The 18,363-nt window shown below is 39.1% G+C and overlaps 1 protein-coding gene across 5 annotated transcripts in view; it reads right to left on the bottom strand.

Moving 5' to 3' along the window:
* The window catches only part of LOC121315702 (spectrin beta chain, non-erythrocytic 1-like), a 61,347-nt gene that overhangs the window by 7,170 nt on the left and 35,814 nt on the right, over window positions 1–18,363 (bottom strand). For 2 of the 5 annotated variants that reach the window (XM_041250030.1, XM_041250032.1), the window contains 13 exons: window positions 17,336–17,485; window positions 16,790–17,046; window positions 15,481–15,622; window positions 13,855–14,067; window positions 13,276–13,428; window positions 11,290–11,507; window positions 9,459–9,642; window positions 9,085–9,243; window positions 7,865–8,230; window positions 6,880–6,999; window positions 1,636–3,516; window positions 706–843; window positions 3–80 (listed from right to left, as the gene is read on the bottom strand). In XM_041250030.1, coding sequence (XP_041105964.1) covers window positions 3–80; window positions 706–843; window positions 1,636–3,516; window positions 6,880–6,999; window positions 7,865–8,230; window positions 9,085–9,243; window positions 9,459–9,642; window positions 11,290–11,507; window positions 13,276–13,428; window positions 13,855–14,067; window positions 15,481–15,622; window positions 16,790–17,046; window positions 17,336–17,485 — 4,059 coding nt within the window. The remainder of the gene's footprint in view (window positions 1–2; window positions 81–705; window positions 844–1,635; window positions 3,517–6,879; window positions 7,000–7,864; window positions 8,231–9,084; window positions 9,244–9,458; window positions 9,643–11,289; window positions 11,508–13,275; window positions 13,429–13,854; window positions 14,068–15,480; window positions 15,623–16,789; window positions 17,047–17,335; window positions 17,486–18,363) is intronic. The other 3 variants (XM_041250033.1, XM_041250031.1, XM_041250034.1) reach the window with 3 other exon arrangements.

Raw genomic sequence — 18,363 nt, 5'->3', positions numbered from 1 at the left:
ACCTTTTTCCCTCCTAGCTGCAGCTTGTGCTTCCTCTCCAGCGTTCCCTCCATGGATTGAAACTCAGCCTTGTTTCCATTCTGAAAACATTCAGTAAAATGCAAGTTATTCAGCTAACAAAGACAAAGCAGCAAGACATTTCTACAGGGTCATTGCTACAGCATGCTTGCTTCTTAACCAGGCTTTTACACCAGCATGAAAATCCATTTAGTGGGCAGGTAGCAAAAAAAGAAAAAGAAAATGTTAAATAAATCTGGGAATAAGTGAACATTTTTTAAACAAACATTCATATTCTTCCAAATAAAACATAAAACGCATTTATATACTGTAGAGAACTCTTGCTTATTCATAAAACTGCAGGTTGTGTATAAATAAAATCACCAAATAATATAAAATAATAAAAAGACTAATGAGTAGTTCTGCACCAAAAGAAAAAAAAAACAGTTCTTAAATGGCTATATTCTCTATGTAAAGTTTGAAATCCAGGAGATTGTTCTAGACAACTGTTAAAGAAGCCAACAATACTATCGAACAATTTCATGAATATCCACAAAATATGACGCTGAAAAAAATAAATCCCAAATTGCACCTTTGTGAATTATCAGAAAAAGAAAAAGGTTAACATTGTATTATTTGTTTATTAGATATATAATAGACACTTTAAGGTCAACATGTACTGTACAATTCCAAAAACTTTAGTCATACCATGATTCTACAGTGCCTCCTTGTGTTGATTGTGTGTCTCTGCTCAGCATTGTCACAGTCCCTGTCCTCAAAATCCACTCGCTGCTTTCCATTCCCATCCACGCCCATGTGAACTGACAGGAGGCTCACTGATTGCTCCTGGGGACAGTTCAAAGGTTCTGATTTGTTAAAGGAGTAATAGTGAGACACACTGTCCAACAGGCTTGGGGTTTGCTTTGTTTAGTGGGAGTACTGTTATCGCTGTATCCAACCAGCATTCATTTATAGGGGGTTTAATTTGAAGTAGCAGCCCCACTGTTGTGCATGGAGAAGGACATGTGTTCTGCATTTAAGGTAATTTAATAGCTGCACCCTCATAGTCAGACAACTTTTTGCTTTTAGTCTGCTTTTTGCTTTTAATACATGCTTGAAATAAATGGCAATTAAACCATAAACTTTTGATTTTAATTCAGACTTGAGATCAGATGTTTGAATTTCATGCTTCTGTGATGGTCAGTTGTGCAGAAATGTCAAACGTGAGTCTGAGTTAGAACAAATGTGGGAGAAATTCCCAAAGCCTTTTACACCAAAGTCTCAAAGGCAGTTTTTTTTTTCCTAAAAAGATAAAGCAAAGCCTGTTCACGTTACAAAACGAGAAACAAACAACTTAAATACATCTGTGAGCCGGCACATTAAAAAAAAAAAGTGTTGATGATGCTTTGGAGTAGATGGGTTTGTGAATGGCACCCTTGTGAATCTCAAAAATCTAATCATTTGAAATGTTTGCAGTTCATTTGGATTTCCTGGGATGCATCTCCCAATACTCAAAATAAATCCCTTACACACACAATTCATTTCTTCTTCATAACTTCTACATTGTTAGTGTCCATGTCAATGAAAGTTTAAGGTTAGATATTGGAATTCGGACAAGCTAACAAACTGAGATCTTACCTTCACACTACCTGTGTCCTCCTCCTCCTCCTCCTCTTCCTCTCTATACTTGTAGATATACTTTTGATGATCCGCTATGTTAGGTAGCTCCACCTGATCAGAGGCTGTCTCGTTAATCAGAGCTATCTGTCTGCTAGCCTGTTCTTTATGAGGGAAAGCAGCCCAGGACCTCCTGTGGTCAGTGGTTGGGCTCTTCTCCTCGGCATCTGGCTCTTTACAATAGCCCAGGAGGTTCTGTATAGAGGTAGGCAGCCTAAATTCAGCGACCAGTAAGTTGGGGGCAGAGGCAGTGACTAGATTTCTGTACTTGACGTCTTGATGCTGAGTGATCTCTGTGTCTTGCTGTGCAGGGAAGGGGCTGTCCGATTCCTGATTATAGGTTTGATACATGATGTCGGAGCAGATGCTCTGTCTGTAACCAACGCTTTTGTTCCAGATGTCCTCTAGTTCCTCCTCTTCTTCTTCAAACTGCTGGTGGTCAGGGTGGATGACCTCCACTGCTGCTGCTCCAAGCTCGCAGCTGGTTCTGTCCCTTTTGTTGGTCTTGGTTTCCTTGTCTCGTTTAAACGTGCTTCTGTTGACTCTTAATGCAACAGATTCAGTCTGTTCCCCTGAGCAGGTCTTAGTGTTTACATTGTTACAAAAAACTGATTCACTCAACAGCTTGCTGCAGGTTGCTTGAGGACTTTTAAAACCAGAGGCTTCATTAAATCTTCCTTTATTTTTATCCGGTTTGTGTTCATTGTTGCTTAGCTCACAAGGTGTGCTCGTTCCCATCTGACACAACTCCGAACTGGATAGGGAGTATCTATTGGCTGCTGTCCTACTGTGTTGCTTTTCTTCATCAACAGCATCTATTTGGTTGCTAAGTATACAAGTAGAATCCAAAGTGTCAGCCAGCTTGTTCCACTCGCCAACCTCCTCCTGAAGAGTACTGATTCGGGAGAGACGCTTTAACTTTAAGTCAAATATGGCATCTCTGGGACTCTGCTGACCTTTGTTTTGATGATTCTCTGTGGCTGGTAGATCAGACTGGCACAGGCTTGAATCTTTTTCTGTGTTACGCAGCTTGAAACAGTGATCCCCGTTCTTCTGGCCCTGTGCCCCTGTAGGAATCTGGTTTGAAGTCTCTTCATAGACTCTTGGTTTTATAGAAGCCTGCCTGGTAGTGCTTAAGGCTGAACAGCCTTTGATCGTTACTGGAGCCTTTACTACTGCTGTATTCCGCTTAGCTGAGTTACGAAAGGAAGAGAGTGAATTTATAGTGAGGCTGTCAACTGTCTTTGTGTCAGGAGGTTGGATTTTGATAAGATCTGGGATGTTACCAATTAGGTTCATGTCCTTGGATAGCTCAAAACTTAAGACGGAGCCCAGACAAAGGCGTTTGCAATTGTTAATGACAGCCGGCGTGCTTTCTTCTTTGGCAGAGGGTTCACTTCCACCTGGTTGACTAAAACCTGAAATGGACCGGACGACAATACACTCTGCATCAATGTCTTTAGCCAATGGGTTTTTGACATAGTCCAGAAGCTCTCCACTGGGAGGACTTGGAATCATGAGATCCTTTACTCTCTCCTTCAGAGGCCACGTGTTTGTACTGTATGTAACCTCACCAGCCCAGTCAGCCCTACCTTCGGAAATGTCCACACCCATGATCTTCTGAATGGTGTGCCTGCGCACATCTTGCTTCTTCTTCTTTCCCCTCTTCTTCAGGCTGTTGAAGATGGAGCTGGAGCTGGTTTTTGGCAAGGTGTGGAAGGACGTGCTGCTGACTGACAGAGGAGAGGCTTTGGGAGGTCTCTTACTATTGAGCCGGGGCAGGGTGACACTCTCATAAACAGGTGCTTTTTTGTTGTCCTTAACATGCAAATAAGTACTTACCTGAAAAACAAAACAAAAGCATCATTAGGACTAAGAAGGATTCACAGATTTTTCCCAGTACCCCAGATTTGATTATATTTGTTATCCATTAAGCTTCATGCTTATGATACGATGCCGGCATTCATGAACTTCAATAATGTTTTCACACAACATAACATAAAACACTAACAAAGTAAAAGCCAATTACGGAAAACTAAATACACTTTCATAGTGTATCAATCAAAACTAATGGGAGCACAAGCAATACCTGAAAAAAAAAAACCTTATTACTCATAAGCAGTTGTTCCAAGCTCTACACCCACCTGAAAAGGAAGGTACTTGGAACCACGAGGCACAATTCCTAGTGCATGCTTAACAAGTACTTTATTAAACTCATATGGTGTTTAAGCAAGTAAATACACAACTGAAATGGTTTGGCCTTTAACCCCTATGACTAAACCAAATCTACCACAGCTGTTTAAAGGGTACCAAAACTGAAGTCTTCTAACAATCTATACAGTTAGATACCAAGATAGCTTCCTACCAAACAGCCACCTGTGTACTTCAGCTGTATTTAAATTGTTAATTTCTCTGAATACAGCTGGGGCATAGCGATGTACAGCAGTTGTGCTACACATATGCAGTACTGGCAAAGAAATTAATACAACAAATATTTAAAGGGTGACAGAGTGCATAACGACACACGTTGCAAATCAGTTTTGGTGCTCTGACTACATCTGAACTACATCAAATTCAGCTCATGTGCACCATGTTTTCTATTGTAGGTATAAAAGAATGACCCCTTTCTGTTAAAGAAAAACACACCAATTAACATATAAATTGCCACATTGTTTTAACACTCTAGCCATATCTTGAACACTGAAAATATGAAGTCTGTGTATCAAAGTTTCCATAACACTGAAAATGTGAAGTCAGTATAAACTATATATTGATATAATATGTTGATATAAACTGGTGGGAAAGAGGATTGTGGAGATGGAAAAAAAAACTGAAACACCTTTGTCCCTCACACAACTGTTCCATATGTTATGGAAATTCAATTACTGACATGTTCTGTTATATATAAAAACTCCTCAACCTCCTAGCTGCAAGTCAATTTCAGTCACAATGGACAAGGCAGCTGATCTGACAGACTTCGGTTGTGGGCTGATAAGAGGCGCTTGGCTGGCAGTCCTGTATCCAAGACCACTGACAGCTACTGATGTTTCATGAACACTCTTAAAAGCGGGGACTCTGTGATAAAATCTGTGCATCAGCAGCGGGCAACCACTAACTTCCCTGAACGAATTAGACACAGTAATGATTGAGGAAAAGTCACATGTCCCTCAGCAACGTAAACACCTTGCATACGCAGCAAGCCAAATCACTGCCACAGTATGTACCTTTGTTGCGCTTTCAGGCACTAGTTTTGGGTACAAATCTAGCTGCATTGTGTGCAGGCTGAAGTGCTTTTACCTGAGGTATTGTTACTATGCTCCATTCACATCCCTGCTTTAAATGAGAGATGGCCCAGACTTTGATTTTAGTCAGGTTAGCTATCAGGCATTTGTTTTCTAATCTCTCTCTCACCGTTTCAGTGTGTCACATACTTACAGCAGTTTCTCAAGTTGCATTCAGCTGACTTAAAGTTGAGTTTATTTCATTCAAAAAAGAGACAAAAAAGTTCTTAATTGATATTATTCATTTCACTCAGAATAGCACATATGAATTTATCCCTTTATTGGCTGGTTTCACAGACCATGAAAAGAACTAATCTTGCCTACATAATGTTACCTTTAGATTTCCTTAGATCAGTGCTAATCTGGGTCTGTGAAACCAACGTAAATGATACCAGGCTGTGTAATGAGGGCAAAGAAGGCCTCTCATATTATATGTCTGTCTTGTTCTCAATAGAAGTACAAGCTATTAAAACAATGAAGTGACCTGGTGTTCTCATTCTATATCAGTGGTCTCCAGGATGCCTAATGTCATGGCAGTCTTGAGCCAAGATAGTCTGGGAATCATCTGAATATGTCTCGCACCTGTGTGACTTGCTAGTCTTGTTGAAGGAAATATGAACGTAGGACCAGGTGTTATGCAGTCTGTTTCCTTTTTAGCATGGAATTTAAATCAGAGAAAGTTTTGGGCACGAAACATGTGAAATTTAACTTGTATCTCCACTTTAAAGTTTGCACATCACCAAACAAAAAAAAAAATAATAAAAAATCAGTGGACCGCTGTCAACCGTGTCCGAACAACGCCTAGCAGGTGTGGAAGATTAAGGACTCACCAAGCTGAGAATGCAGGAAGGTGCAAACCATCAGGCCCGTACCTGATGACTGCCCAGCCCACATGTATTCTGGTGGAACAAGTGTTCTCCACGCAGTTATCCTGGATACTGTGGAACGGCTTACAAAACTACAATTATAACTGTAGCCCGTTGCTTTTCAAATGCCATACCAAAGAAGAAGAAGAAGAAGAAGAAGAAGAATTTCACACACGACGCCCATTGAAAACCATTGGGTCCAACTAAATTGGGTCCACAGTAAAATACAGTACACATTAAAATATCATAAAAAGAAGCACAAAAGCTTCCTATAGTAATCTGCTGTACAAGTTATGTTATTGGAGAGTAAATCTGTCAGTTTATTCATACGGGACTGTAGTTTGGTTCTGCACAGTCTTGGACCTAATAGCCTAACCCTTTTGTACATTACTTTTTATTGTATAAGTGGTAGCTAAGTTACTGTATTCGTAAAACTCATCTACATTATAGAAGCAGTTCAAAAACTATAAAAGGATGAACTTTGTTAATGTGACTCTCCTGAACATTGGACGGTGGAATTTAAGATATAAAAGTGGGGCAGTGAAGCCTAAATTATCTATGCCTGGGCTGATGCGAAATAATAGTGCAGCCATAACAATCAGAAAATGAAAATATGGCGGAACCATAAGCTTAATTCAATCCCTGGTCATGTAGGTCTGTACGTTTGTGGCTGCCTATTTAGGGTGCCTCCATTGACTGGTATCATTTTTAAAAGGAAACCAGTCAAGGAGGCTGCCAATGTACTGTATTTACAAAATTATTCATCAGCATTTTACATTTTTAATTTCAGTGAGATTATTAAACGACCAGTAATGTATCTTTCATGTGGCAAACTTTGATCCAAATTGTATAAAACAGCTTATTTAATATTTAAACGATGGTAGAATAATCGAGTTTGAAACAGTGACTGTCTGTTTTTTTTGTTTTTTAAAGGATCACGTGCTGTGTTAGTAACGCCTCGGTTCCGAGCAGATTGTTTCACACTGCAACGCATGCATTAACATGCACACACAGAAAGAAAATGTTTTCCACAACATGCATTGCTGCACACTAATTACCTCGTCAGCATTTTGCAGAGAAATCTTTTTCTTTCTCTTTAAACTACCAAAAGTATTTTCCAAAAGGCCCTGGCAGCGCCTCCAAAAGTTTTTACAGCCAGAGGATAAAGACCCAGAGGGCTGAGGGAGAGGAAAAGAAATAATACAGTAAAAATGTGAAAGCACAGCCTGGGAAAGGAGACGGTCCGGAACCTGATTAATTTAATGAGAAAAAACTGATGACAGCAGTCATACATAAATACTGTGGTTTAAATTGATTGAACCTGTTGTGAAGGCAACTGGCACTTTGGAACAGGTGGTCCCTCAAATCTTCCACTTAATCCCTTTTGAGGCGAGTTCTCTTTTAAAACAGGTGGTCTTACACAGTGTATCTTTCTTTGTCTTGTACACAAGTTTTGCATGTATCAGTCTTTATTAAAATGCTACAGCATATGTAATTAAAAGGCTACACGTTATAAGACAGATTCTTGCAATTGCTGTTGGGGAATAATCTATCATATTTGTCAGAGCCTGTCCGCTGTCTAAGAGGGAGTAAACACAGGCACAGTAGCTGATCTTGAGGTAAGTCCACTTATAAACAGCCTCTAATTAACACAGCTGCTTTGGAAACCAGCTGTTGGTTTCTTTTATTTGATTAAAAATCATTATAAAAGCATTTTAATTGGTTATAAAAAATAAATAAGAGAACCCGAAATGTCTGTCATCGAAAAAAAAGACCAATGATGTTGCTAATGAAAGTAAGAGTTTAGAAAATTGATTTTAAACCTTGGCTACTTTTATAAGTCACTTCCCTGGCGTTAAGTTTTAATTATGCTGCTTTTATCCTTCGCAGAGAGTGGTGACAATGGTGATAAAGTTAAAGACTGCAAGAATTATCAAAATATTTCAGCATCACTACAGTAGTCTTGCAAGACCACGTCAATCCCCATTGTGCTGGGTTCTAAAGCCACTGGGTAACTTGGCACACTGTGTGTGTTGAACTCACCCTGTGAACAGGCTCCTGGGTCTCTGACTCATCCATGGCATCCTGGAGCTGCAGCTGGCTGGCCCCCTTTTTGGAAAAGTTGAGGATGAGGTTCACTGTACCCCCGAGTGAGGGGGTGGTCGGCTCTTTGAGCACCATAAGCGGTGGCTCAGGGGACTCCAGAATCAGCAGCCCCTCCAGAGAGCCCCTTGGTGAGTTCAGTTCACTGCCCTTGAAGCGAATCGGGGCCATTTCTTCATAACCCCCCTCAGACTGAGAACTGTGGAGTGGCTTTTGGGAGTGTAGTCTATCTGTGCAGGACTTGACCTGGCAGCTGGCAGATTGTTCTTGAAAAACATACTGTTCTTCCAGGTAGGGGGAGAAACCCTAGAAAGAAAAGGATAAAATCCAAGGGTAGATTTAATAATAATAATTAAAAAGTGCCTGTATCTTTTTACTGTTCTTTGGTGATATTCAATAAAATATGATACAATGACTCAATATATACATGTTTTGAATTAAATGCGTGGCATATTTGTTACACAGTGGGCTGTTTGGTATTTGCCCTCATTGAATACAATACAATACAGCTTACTTTTATAGAGTGCTCTTCATGCAAAGCGTCCCAGGATGCTTTACAATAAAACCAAAACATAAAAAGATAGCCAACGGCTAAGCATTACAGTTCAAAAATAACTCAAACAGATATGTTTTTAAAATTGATTTAACTGTGACAGAATTCCTGATATGATTTGGGATAGAGTTCCAAAGCCAGGGAGCATAACAACTAAAGGACCTCACCCCCTCCTGATTTCAGCCAACTTGTAGAAGCAACCAGAAGGCCAGCCTTTGCTGATCTCAGGGTACAACTAGGCGCATAAGGTACCAACAGTTTGTGCAAATATAAAGGCCCTACGCCACGGAGGGCCTTATAAGAAGTAAGGAGAATTTAAAAATCTTGTTGTGACTTGAAAACCGGAGTAATGTGCTGTGAATGGCAAGTGTGAGTAAGCACTCAGGCTACACCATTTTGAACCAGCCAATGCAGTTTAGAATCAGGAAGGCCACCAAGGAAAGTATTACAATAATGTAGCCGAGAAATAACAAAAGTAGGAACCTGAAGACTGGTTGAATATAGTTCTAGATGCTTGATGTTTTAATTGAATAAAAACAAAATTCACAGAAATGACGAAGATCCATTTTGCTGTAGAGTTCCATTTTTTGTCCTCATGCAAACTGACCTGAACTGACTGAGGCATGCACACTGTAGCCTCTGAATATATCACATCTCCCTTTGGCTCTGCTTTTGTCTTCCCACGACTCCGCTGGTGCTTCTGTGCCCTCCAGCGAACTAGGATCCATCCCAGCATGCTCCTCAGCTCCTCTGTTCTCTCCTTGATCTGCAAGGAAATGTAAAAGAAGTCAACTGGTGACCTTTTCATTTTGTACTTGCTAAACCACTCCTTGACTATAAGGTCAGGTTTCATCAACATGCTTTCAATGATGTACCTAACAGCAATGGTGGAGTGTCATGGGCACCCTACAATTCACCCTACAATGGAGATGGAGTTTAACGGTCTGACATCGCTGTTCTGTTTTGGCAGTTCCAACTTACCATTTCTGTTAAATGATGTTCTTCATCTACTAGCTTCTGTCCAGCTGTTGCCAGTTCTTCAAACTCCTGAAACTTCTGCTCAATCTTTGTATCTAGCTCTTCTGTCTCTGGAAGCTGTCCCCCTTTCCCAGGGTTCACTGGACTCTCAGAGAAGATACAGGTTCGCGTGTCCTCTGTCCATGAGCTGTGAAGAATTGAGGTGAGACACCAAAGTCGTTAGGGCATTTATCCAAGCTGAGACCAAAGCTGGGTCTACACCTAAGAATCTGTTGAGGAACAAGGTGCTTGAAAGGTTGCTAGCTATCACAGTAATCAACAAGGAACTGGACAGGGACAGTTTCTTGAGCTGAGCACTTGAAAGCTATATGATTTGGTTGCAATACAACAATGTGCTTCACAATTTAATGAGTGTGGTGTGTACCTAACTTCTTGACCCAATTTAACATTTGTAGCTAAAGGAAATTGTGAAAGAATATTTAGAAAGACTTTATTAAACCATCTTAGATCTGATTTACCTTTCCAATTAAAAAGTACATTTAATCCAGCCCTAAATCAGACCATTTTTTTTACATAAGTTGGCAGAGATTTTATTTATTTTATAAGAGGGCCACTCAATTCAACATACAACACAGTATTTGTATTTTTTGTGGTGAAAAGGGAGGTCTGCAGAATTCTCCATCATCTTTTCTTTTGTTTCTAATGGATTAAATAGATTCAACTATGGTTTGTTTGCTATATTTTACAAACGTACATACAGCAAAGTTAAACTGATCCACTTGCTTTTATGATGATAATAATCAAAATGACATTATCAGGGTCTTGTCCCTATTGACTCCCGTTATATTAAGTAACCTATAGCAAAAGTTGTGGAAAATACTGCATTGGTTTTGCTATAGATTTCTTGTGACCGCTTGGGGACTGCCCAGCTTTCTCAATTTCAACACATTTGTTTTACATAGAGCATCCACGTGAACCCTTCAGTAAAATCAGCATTTGCCTCAGCTCTTTATACAGAATCAGAACATTCACCAAATGCAGATTTATTTGGTTCACAAAATGCTAAGTTATAGTTGGGACCTATGCTTTTTCGATTTGTATCAATTTAATTTTCAGTGCTTATTTTTAGCTATTTTCAAGTTTTATGTAAATTGTTTTGCTTTGTATTTCATGTTTCCTCAAAAATTATTCTCTTACTATCTAGCTAATCAAGCTTAATAACATTTTAAGATGCAGACTTGTTCTTAGGCCTTTGTTGTCTGTCAAAAGCCCTCCTCTGTTCTGACCGCCATTGTTTGGAACTTTGTCAATGGCTAAGGTACATGCCTCCTGACTAAAGAACCACAGGGAAACAAATCAGCCAAGCCCGTCCAACACAATCTTTTATTTTTCTTACAACAAATTCAAACAAAATCTTTGAAAACTATAAGAAATTTCAACAGGGATACAAAAAAATATAAACATTTTGAAGAATTTTCACTTGAAGTGTAGAGGAAAATTCAATAAACTTGTACATTCAGGGTGAGGGTAGGGGGGTAAGGGTAAATTGCGTGTTTCTGAGGTTGCAATATGTTTATGTTTGTTTCACTCAGGAGCTTACACATGTAAGCTGAAACTTAATTACAATGAGGTAATATTTATTTTATTTTATTTTTTAAGTTGGATGACACCCTAAATTAACACAGGCTCGCTATTTTATGTCACTCTTTATGTGAACATAACCAGAAATAATAGGGCAGGTCATTGTCTGTCACAGATTTATGGCAAAATGACATCATCATGTTGGGCCTCAGCCCAAAAAAACAATACATCAATCCTCTAGGCTGTCACTTACATCATCGCCAGGTAATTTCTGAAGAAATCCTGCAGCTGTAGGGCCTGGGAAAGCCTGGCGCTGTTTTTTGCAATGCACTTGCCCATCTCTTCCCAGGTTTGCAGTGTTGCTTGCACCTCTTCCCCTAGGATCTGCACTCTCTCTGGACATAGAACCTGTAAGCGAGCAGCCTGCTTTTCCATCTCATCCACCTCCTCTCTGACAACTTCAAAGTCAATCTAAAGAGCACAATGGAAGCAACGTTTAGAAGACGCTGTGTCAGCGCTCCCTCCTTCTCCAAAAGGTTTTGCATATTTCCTGATCTGTCTCCAGTAATGGCCCACTGAGTATAACTGGCCTTGGCCTATAACTGGTTTATATTTCCAGGCTTTCTTTGCCTGTTGACAGATTTTAAAGAAAAAAAAATGAATAGCATTTTCAAGTGCAATAGGAGAACATTTTACAATTGTACTCAAGTAACCTTCAGATGTACAGAACATTGGATGGTTGTTTTATGACTCTGTTGCTATTTTTAGAGGTAAGATTAGGTCATTTTTTTATTTCAGTGGTATCACATCCAGACAGCTGTGCGTGCATGTGATAAACATAATGATGGTCCAAATGTGAGTCATGAAGCAATCCCCCAGCCCACTTCACAAGGAAAAAGCCAGTCCCTTGTGAATAATAAAAAGCATTCACAATGTTGTCTGTTTACAACATCAAAAAAGAAAAACACAACATAAAAACTGCGCCTGATGTTTTAAAATACAAAGGAAATATTTCTCAAAAGATAGACCAGTTCAGTTCCACTCTGCCATTTTTATTTCATTTTATTACTTATGAATGAAGTGGATCTTTAAAAGCTGACCACACATATACTGTGTGTGTACAATAATACAATTATACATGTTAAGCAACCTCCTGTATTAAAACAGTGAGTAAGCGCTGCAAAATAAGCTGTCGCACTGTATTTGGCTTGACACCTCGCGGTATACTACTAACTACAGTACTAGAACAAGTTCTACTGTGTTTTGTGCCTGTATCCAACTTGTTCAGACAAGCCCATCACTCCCTCCTCTCGAGTCAATGGAAATGAGATACAGGACCAATGGATTTGATTTATAACTAAAGCTATATTTTTTTCACTGTTCTCACGGATAACACGATTTCTCTGAAATGTCACCCCATGCCATGTAATATGCAGTTCACTGTGAAAATCCCTTTTATGTAAATATACTTAAATAAAGGAAGCAAACGTTTGTTTTACTGATGCACCACCATTACAAAATGTAATAAACCATAGTGAAAGCATGGTAAAGCATAGGTAAGCATTGTAAAGAGTAGCAAGGTATGGTAAAACATATTAATAAACAAGACAAACTAGGGTAAACTCTGTTAAATGCATAATATAACCACAGGAAAAGCATGGCAAAAATATCATGATAAACGTGGTAACTTTTATAAATTCATTTAGAATTTTTTTTAAAACTTGTTTGGTAATTTGGTGAAGGTTTTTGTAATTTTGCCTTTACTGTTGTTCGAGTTGGTATTTGAGAACATTGTTGCATAGTGACTAAATAAATATGGTTGATTTTGAATTTGACAAGGATATTTTTTTTCTGTTTTAACAGAAATTTATTATGTTTAATTGTGAAAGTACAGTGATAGTATGCCATTTTTTACTGTGAAAAAAAGAAGCCTAGTTATAATCTGAGGGTCAGGTAAAAGCCAATAAACACTGTTAACATAAACTCCATTGTTTTAAGTAGTGCTGACTTGAGTGTCACATAAAACTCTGGGAATTGAAGGCAATAGCCCTGCAGCATTGTTCAGTAGCATTGTTCTATTGAATAAGAAGGACAGCAGAAGAAAGTGTGCAGTGTGTTTAATCAGATTTCTTGCTAGCTATGTTTTTCAATTTGTGGTTCGTACAGTAACCAGGCATCAATAAAAAAAAAGAAAAAACTATATTGATATGCAGTCAGCTATCCAATCAGTGTTCCTCACCTCCATGTCTTCCTGTTGGAGGTTTAAGCTTTCCAGTCTGCACAAGTCAGGTTCACACTTCACTGCCATGTCAGTCTCCATCTCATGGATCTCAGCGCTTAGCTCCACACTCTTGGACAGCATCTGGTTAATTCTAGCTGTGATGTATGAATGCTGAGAAAGAAGAAGACTGCAGGTTTTCAGACAAGTGCACTTTCCATATTTATTTATTTGTTTTTCTTTAGTTATTATTTTCAATTATTTTCAATAACTTGTACCTTTTTGAAAGACGTGTTTATAAAAATAACATGTTAAAACTTTTTTTTTTTAAAGGCAGTGTCTGCCAGAGAGTAGGATGCATTAGGACATGTAGGAACACTGAGGACACTAGCAGAACAGGCTCCCAATGGTCTTCATTTATTAAGCTTGTGAGCAAGTGCAGAGAATAATGTTACAGGGGAAATACGAAAAAAGAGAGCCGGTAAATATAAAACATGCCATCTTAAAACTGGGCCCAAAATGTTGTGTTCCACTTTCAAATTGTTTGTCAGGTCAGAGTTCATTTTAAAGACAGGACGATCAAAAAAACGCGTCTCCTACCCGCCTGAGTTGCTCCTCCAATTCATGGTCTTCAGTCAGAGACCTGCCCCGCTCCCGCACGGTGTCGTTCAGCATCTCCACAGCCTCCCGGAGCTCTTCCAGGGGGTCAGCAATGTCATCCGAGTCAAAGCGCCCACTGTGGATTAGCTGCTGCCCTGCGTCAGCCAGAACCAGCAGGGAGGACCCATGACAGCCCAACTCACTGTGAAGGGGCTGCAAAACATGCACTGTGTTACTATTTTACAACTGTTCATTTAGAATAAAGAATTACACAATTATCCAGGAGTGGCTTTCATCTACACTGCACAATGTTCTGTCTGCTATACGGGTACACCAATACTGTACAGGTAAAGGGTGCTATTTGTAAATACTGCTGTAGGATTTGCATGTATTCTGTAACTACTGTGTAACCATAAACAGAAAAACACAATGCATGTCATGAACAAGTAGGGAATGTGCATGGTGTTTCCCTTCTTGGAGGTAGATTTAACCATGTGAGGACCCAACTTTCCAAACACAACATGAGCAAATAAATTAAAAGACTTCTAGAAGCCCCTAAATTACAATACATACATACTGTGAGTGCCACTAGAAATTTTAGTTTGAAACTCATATGCTGTATTTTTCATTGACTCTCTACCTTAGACACTTTTGTACAAACCTTAAAACTGCTATTTGTCCACTGTTAAGGTTCACATGCTTTTCTAAGCCTTTTCCAATGTTAATATGTTTTGGTTAGTCAAATTTTTTATGTCTTAAAAACTCCTGCTGGTCACCATTAGCAGTTGGGCTTAAACTCTTTAATTAATTAGCATCTTTCTTAGGTTCCATGACGCAATGTCGGCACTGCCGGAAAAACAAACAAAACAATGTGTGTTTCACTACAGTGGCTTGGAAGCATAGTTTCCTGGTATCGCCATGGTGCAGAATATCAAAATAAAACAAATAAAACATTTTGAACATGAGTCAAACTGTGATTAAATTACTATTGGTTTCTGGAAGATGTGATTCAAACCAATAAGATGAGTCCTTTTGTGGTCTTTTTTGTACTGTATTCTTAAAGGGTAAACAAAATTACTAAAAGAAATTCCACAGTATATTGTATATTTATTATATGAACCACCAACTCTCTACGCTGCTATGCAAAACATCACCTCTCACCAGCCGCACCAATGCAATCATCATTGCAAAAACGTAAGTCTACAGAGGATGCATGTTTTCAACAGATACTAGAGATGCAAAAAACACCAGAAAAAATGTCTTCTAGTAGTCTTGAATTGAATATTTATTATAGGACTTTGAAGTGACTCTGTAGCCTGGACTTCTATGCTGTCGGTGTGGATTACATGTGATCCATTTAAGTCCTGTTACTAGGTCAATTGACACTAAAAGCTCAAATTAATACCTATAATGGCTCAAATGTGAAAAACATTAGAAAATAGATCTCGCTTGTGGTCTGGCAGGAACTGTCCTCAGTTAAGGAGTGACCTCCATGATTGGTCAGATGTTTAGCAAGGCCAGATGATGGAGGACCATTGTCCCTCAGGAAGGTAGATGCAAATGCAAAGGAGGCTGTGGGCAGAATTATGCCAAGCCACAAATTAAAGGCTGCTTTGTTACTCTTACCTGCCCAATGCTGCTCATGTGACTGACCCTCTTTTTGACCTGGTTCTCTTCCATCTCCACCTTCTCAAGGAACTCTGTCAGCATGCGTGTGTCCTGCAGTTCAGAGGTCTGCTGCTTCAGCACATTCTGCACACAGTGGTACCTGTCGTTTAAAAAAAAAAAAAAAAAAAAAAAAAAATGAAAATGGGCATGGTCTAATGGGCTGACCTCTGAATCTCCTCTCAATCTTGTATCAGGTGTCATGTGTGTACATTATGACAGGCACTTGAACAATACAATGCAATTAATACAACTGTTCCAACAAATTTGTCTTTAATCATTTTTTAGTGTGGTCATCTTTGAATTGATGCACATAATAATGGAATTGATTCCAGTGTTCCAACAGCTGTTGTTGACAGTATACATGCTGTGTATGTGTACATGTTTAAGAGCTCAGAGTTGATGGCAATGGTTGACATTCATTATGATTCTGAATGTCCAAAATTAGATGGAAACCAAGATTTGCCAATTGGCTATAGGATGCATATCAAGCTGAAATTGAGGAACGTTTCAAAGGCTGCATTGTGAATAGCATTTTCTCAAAAGTATCTGGCTTGAAAACAAAACCAGAAAAAAATACAAAACCCATTCATAAAAGATTTTTGAATAACTTTCCATTATACATGCAGTGTTTTTTTTATTTAACACACTCTGATCTATGATGGATTTGATGTTATAGGTACAGTACATTTGGGCTGCATTCTGTGTGTTACTGTGTGTTTTAGAGATAAGAAACATTCTGATTATTTCCATTCCTGTATTTTTCTTGGTAGGATCTCTGTACTTCAAGAATCAGCTCTGTGTTTAGAAATCTAGGTAAGTCCAATAAAGCTGTCCACATCATATAGTTTTACAAGGAATCCCACACAGCTGGTACTTCTAAGGAGGAAGTCTATCCCTCCAGACCAGGACTGTAATCCTAAATATACCAAACCTGGAACACTGATACCATTGAACACTGTGTATGTTCGTAGGAGGAATAAAGGTAATTTCAGTCAATTATGTCTATTGAAATTAAGTAACTGAACAGATTTTTTGTTTTGTGTGAAGCCTAAGGTTTCAGAATAATTTTCTCAGTGCATCTTTCTGTCCTGCGGGCAAACAGGAAGTCCAGCAAGATGTGCAAAAGTGCTTCATTTAAAGGAGTGATAACCATTCTATTTTTGTACCACTTATAAACACTAGCAACATTATCACTGCTCGGTATCAACCGACCCGACATCTCTTGAAAACAAGATGCAGTTGATCTGGTACTTTGTGGATTGCTTACTTGTCCTCCACCTCCTCTATTTTGGATGGAAGTTCCACTGTGTGGAAGTGCCGCCTGCTCTTCAGCTTCTCTACTTCCTGTCGCAGTGCTCGGAGCTCCAGCCCTCGGGAAGCAACCTCGTTTTCTAACAGACTGCTCTCCCTCTCGGCTGCGTTCATCGACTCTGGGTCTCCACTCAGCGCGCACTGTGAGATGGATGACTCCACTGTTTTCAGCCATTCCCCCATGTCATTCAAGTCCTTCAGAACTTTCATAGCCTGTACAGATAAAAAACAGAGGTGATTTATATACTGGTCTCTTCACAGAGTTTCCACCTTGCTCAGGCTTGCTCAGAGACAGTCCCAAAGGTAAAATATTTTAGTGACTTTATTACAAAATGACCACATGTGCAGAAACAGTATTATCATTAGCCTGTGGTGAAAAACTACTACAGAGAAATGCTACATTTGTACATCTTCAATTTAATAGTCAGGAAATATAAACTGAAAATGATGTAAAGATTGATAAAGGATACAAAATGCATAGTGGATTGTGAGCAATGCATACCTTTAGGTTCGTCTTCTCTAACTCCCGTAGAACATCATTGTTCTTCTGGTGCCTCTTCTTCAGTTCTTCCCACAGGACTTCCAGCTGTCTCAGAAACTCTTCAATCTTAGCGCTTCCTGGATGTTGGGCTCGAACCAGACTCCTTCCCTCCTTTACAAAATTAAAAAAAATACACATAGTGTGACAGGCTATGCGGAGAGGAAGATAAATATGTAGTTCAAGACGGGCTAAATAACTACATCCCCCAGAATTCCACAGGAGGAGCGTCGCCTAGCTCCAATCTGTAATCATTATCACCTGCCTGTGATTAGCAGGCATGTATATAGGAGATCAGAAATGTTTGTTCTAGGCAGTCTCCAGTCTGTGTGAAAGGAGAGGTTGTTAGTGCAACAGGACCTGTTTGGTCTCCAGAGGTATAGCGAAAACCTTTTCCTTCGTGTGTGAAGAAAATAGTTGTTTGTTTAGCTTTAAATCGGGAGACGGCTTAGCTGATAGTAGTTAGGGACTGAAAGAAAGAAAAATTATTAGCAAGTGCTCTGTGTGAGTTAGGGGTTTGTTTTTTAGGGTTTTGTTTATGATCTTTTATTTCTGTAAATATTAAAATTGGCATGCAAGTGCTGAAAACACTTTAAATCCTGTGTCTGGGTCTATTTTAAAGGGGCTACGAACCCCTTTAGATGGCTTGGCTTTATTAAGTAATGATTCTGACAGCATAACAGTTCGGCATTATGTTGTGGTTACTGGCGAGAAAACTCTTTGTGGTAATCAATATAATTAGAGTGTAATTATTTCCACAGCACACAGATAAAGAAGAATACGCAATGGTAATAAAAATCAAGCAACAGCTTTACTGTAGGTTTCCATTAATAACATGGGAACTAACACATTACTTCCTGTTCAATTATTTAGTGCATATTGAAATAAACACCAATTTATAATTTAAGCTACCAGCTTTAAATTTTAAACTAATATTCTCCAGTTTGATACTTCTTTTACGCACCATGCAATCTTTATGCAAGCACACCATG

The sequence above is a fragment of the Polyodon spathula genome, chromosome 5, assembly GCF_017654505.1.
Source record: "Polyodon spathula isolate WHYD16114869_AA chromosome 5, ASM1765450v1, whole genome shotgun sequence".
In the NCBI taxonomy this organism is placed as follows: domain Eukaryota; kingdom Metazoa; phylum Chordata; class Actinopteri; order Acipenseriformes; family Polyodontidae; genus Polyodon; species Polyodon spathula.
This window is presented reverse-complemented; position numbering and strand designations above follow the sequence as displayed.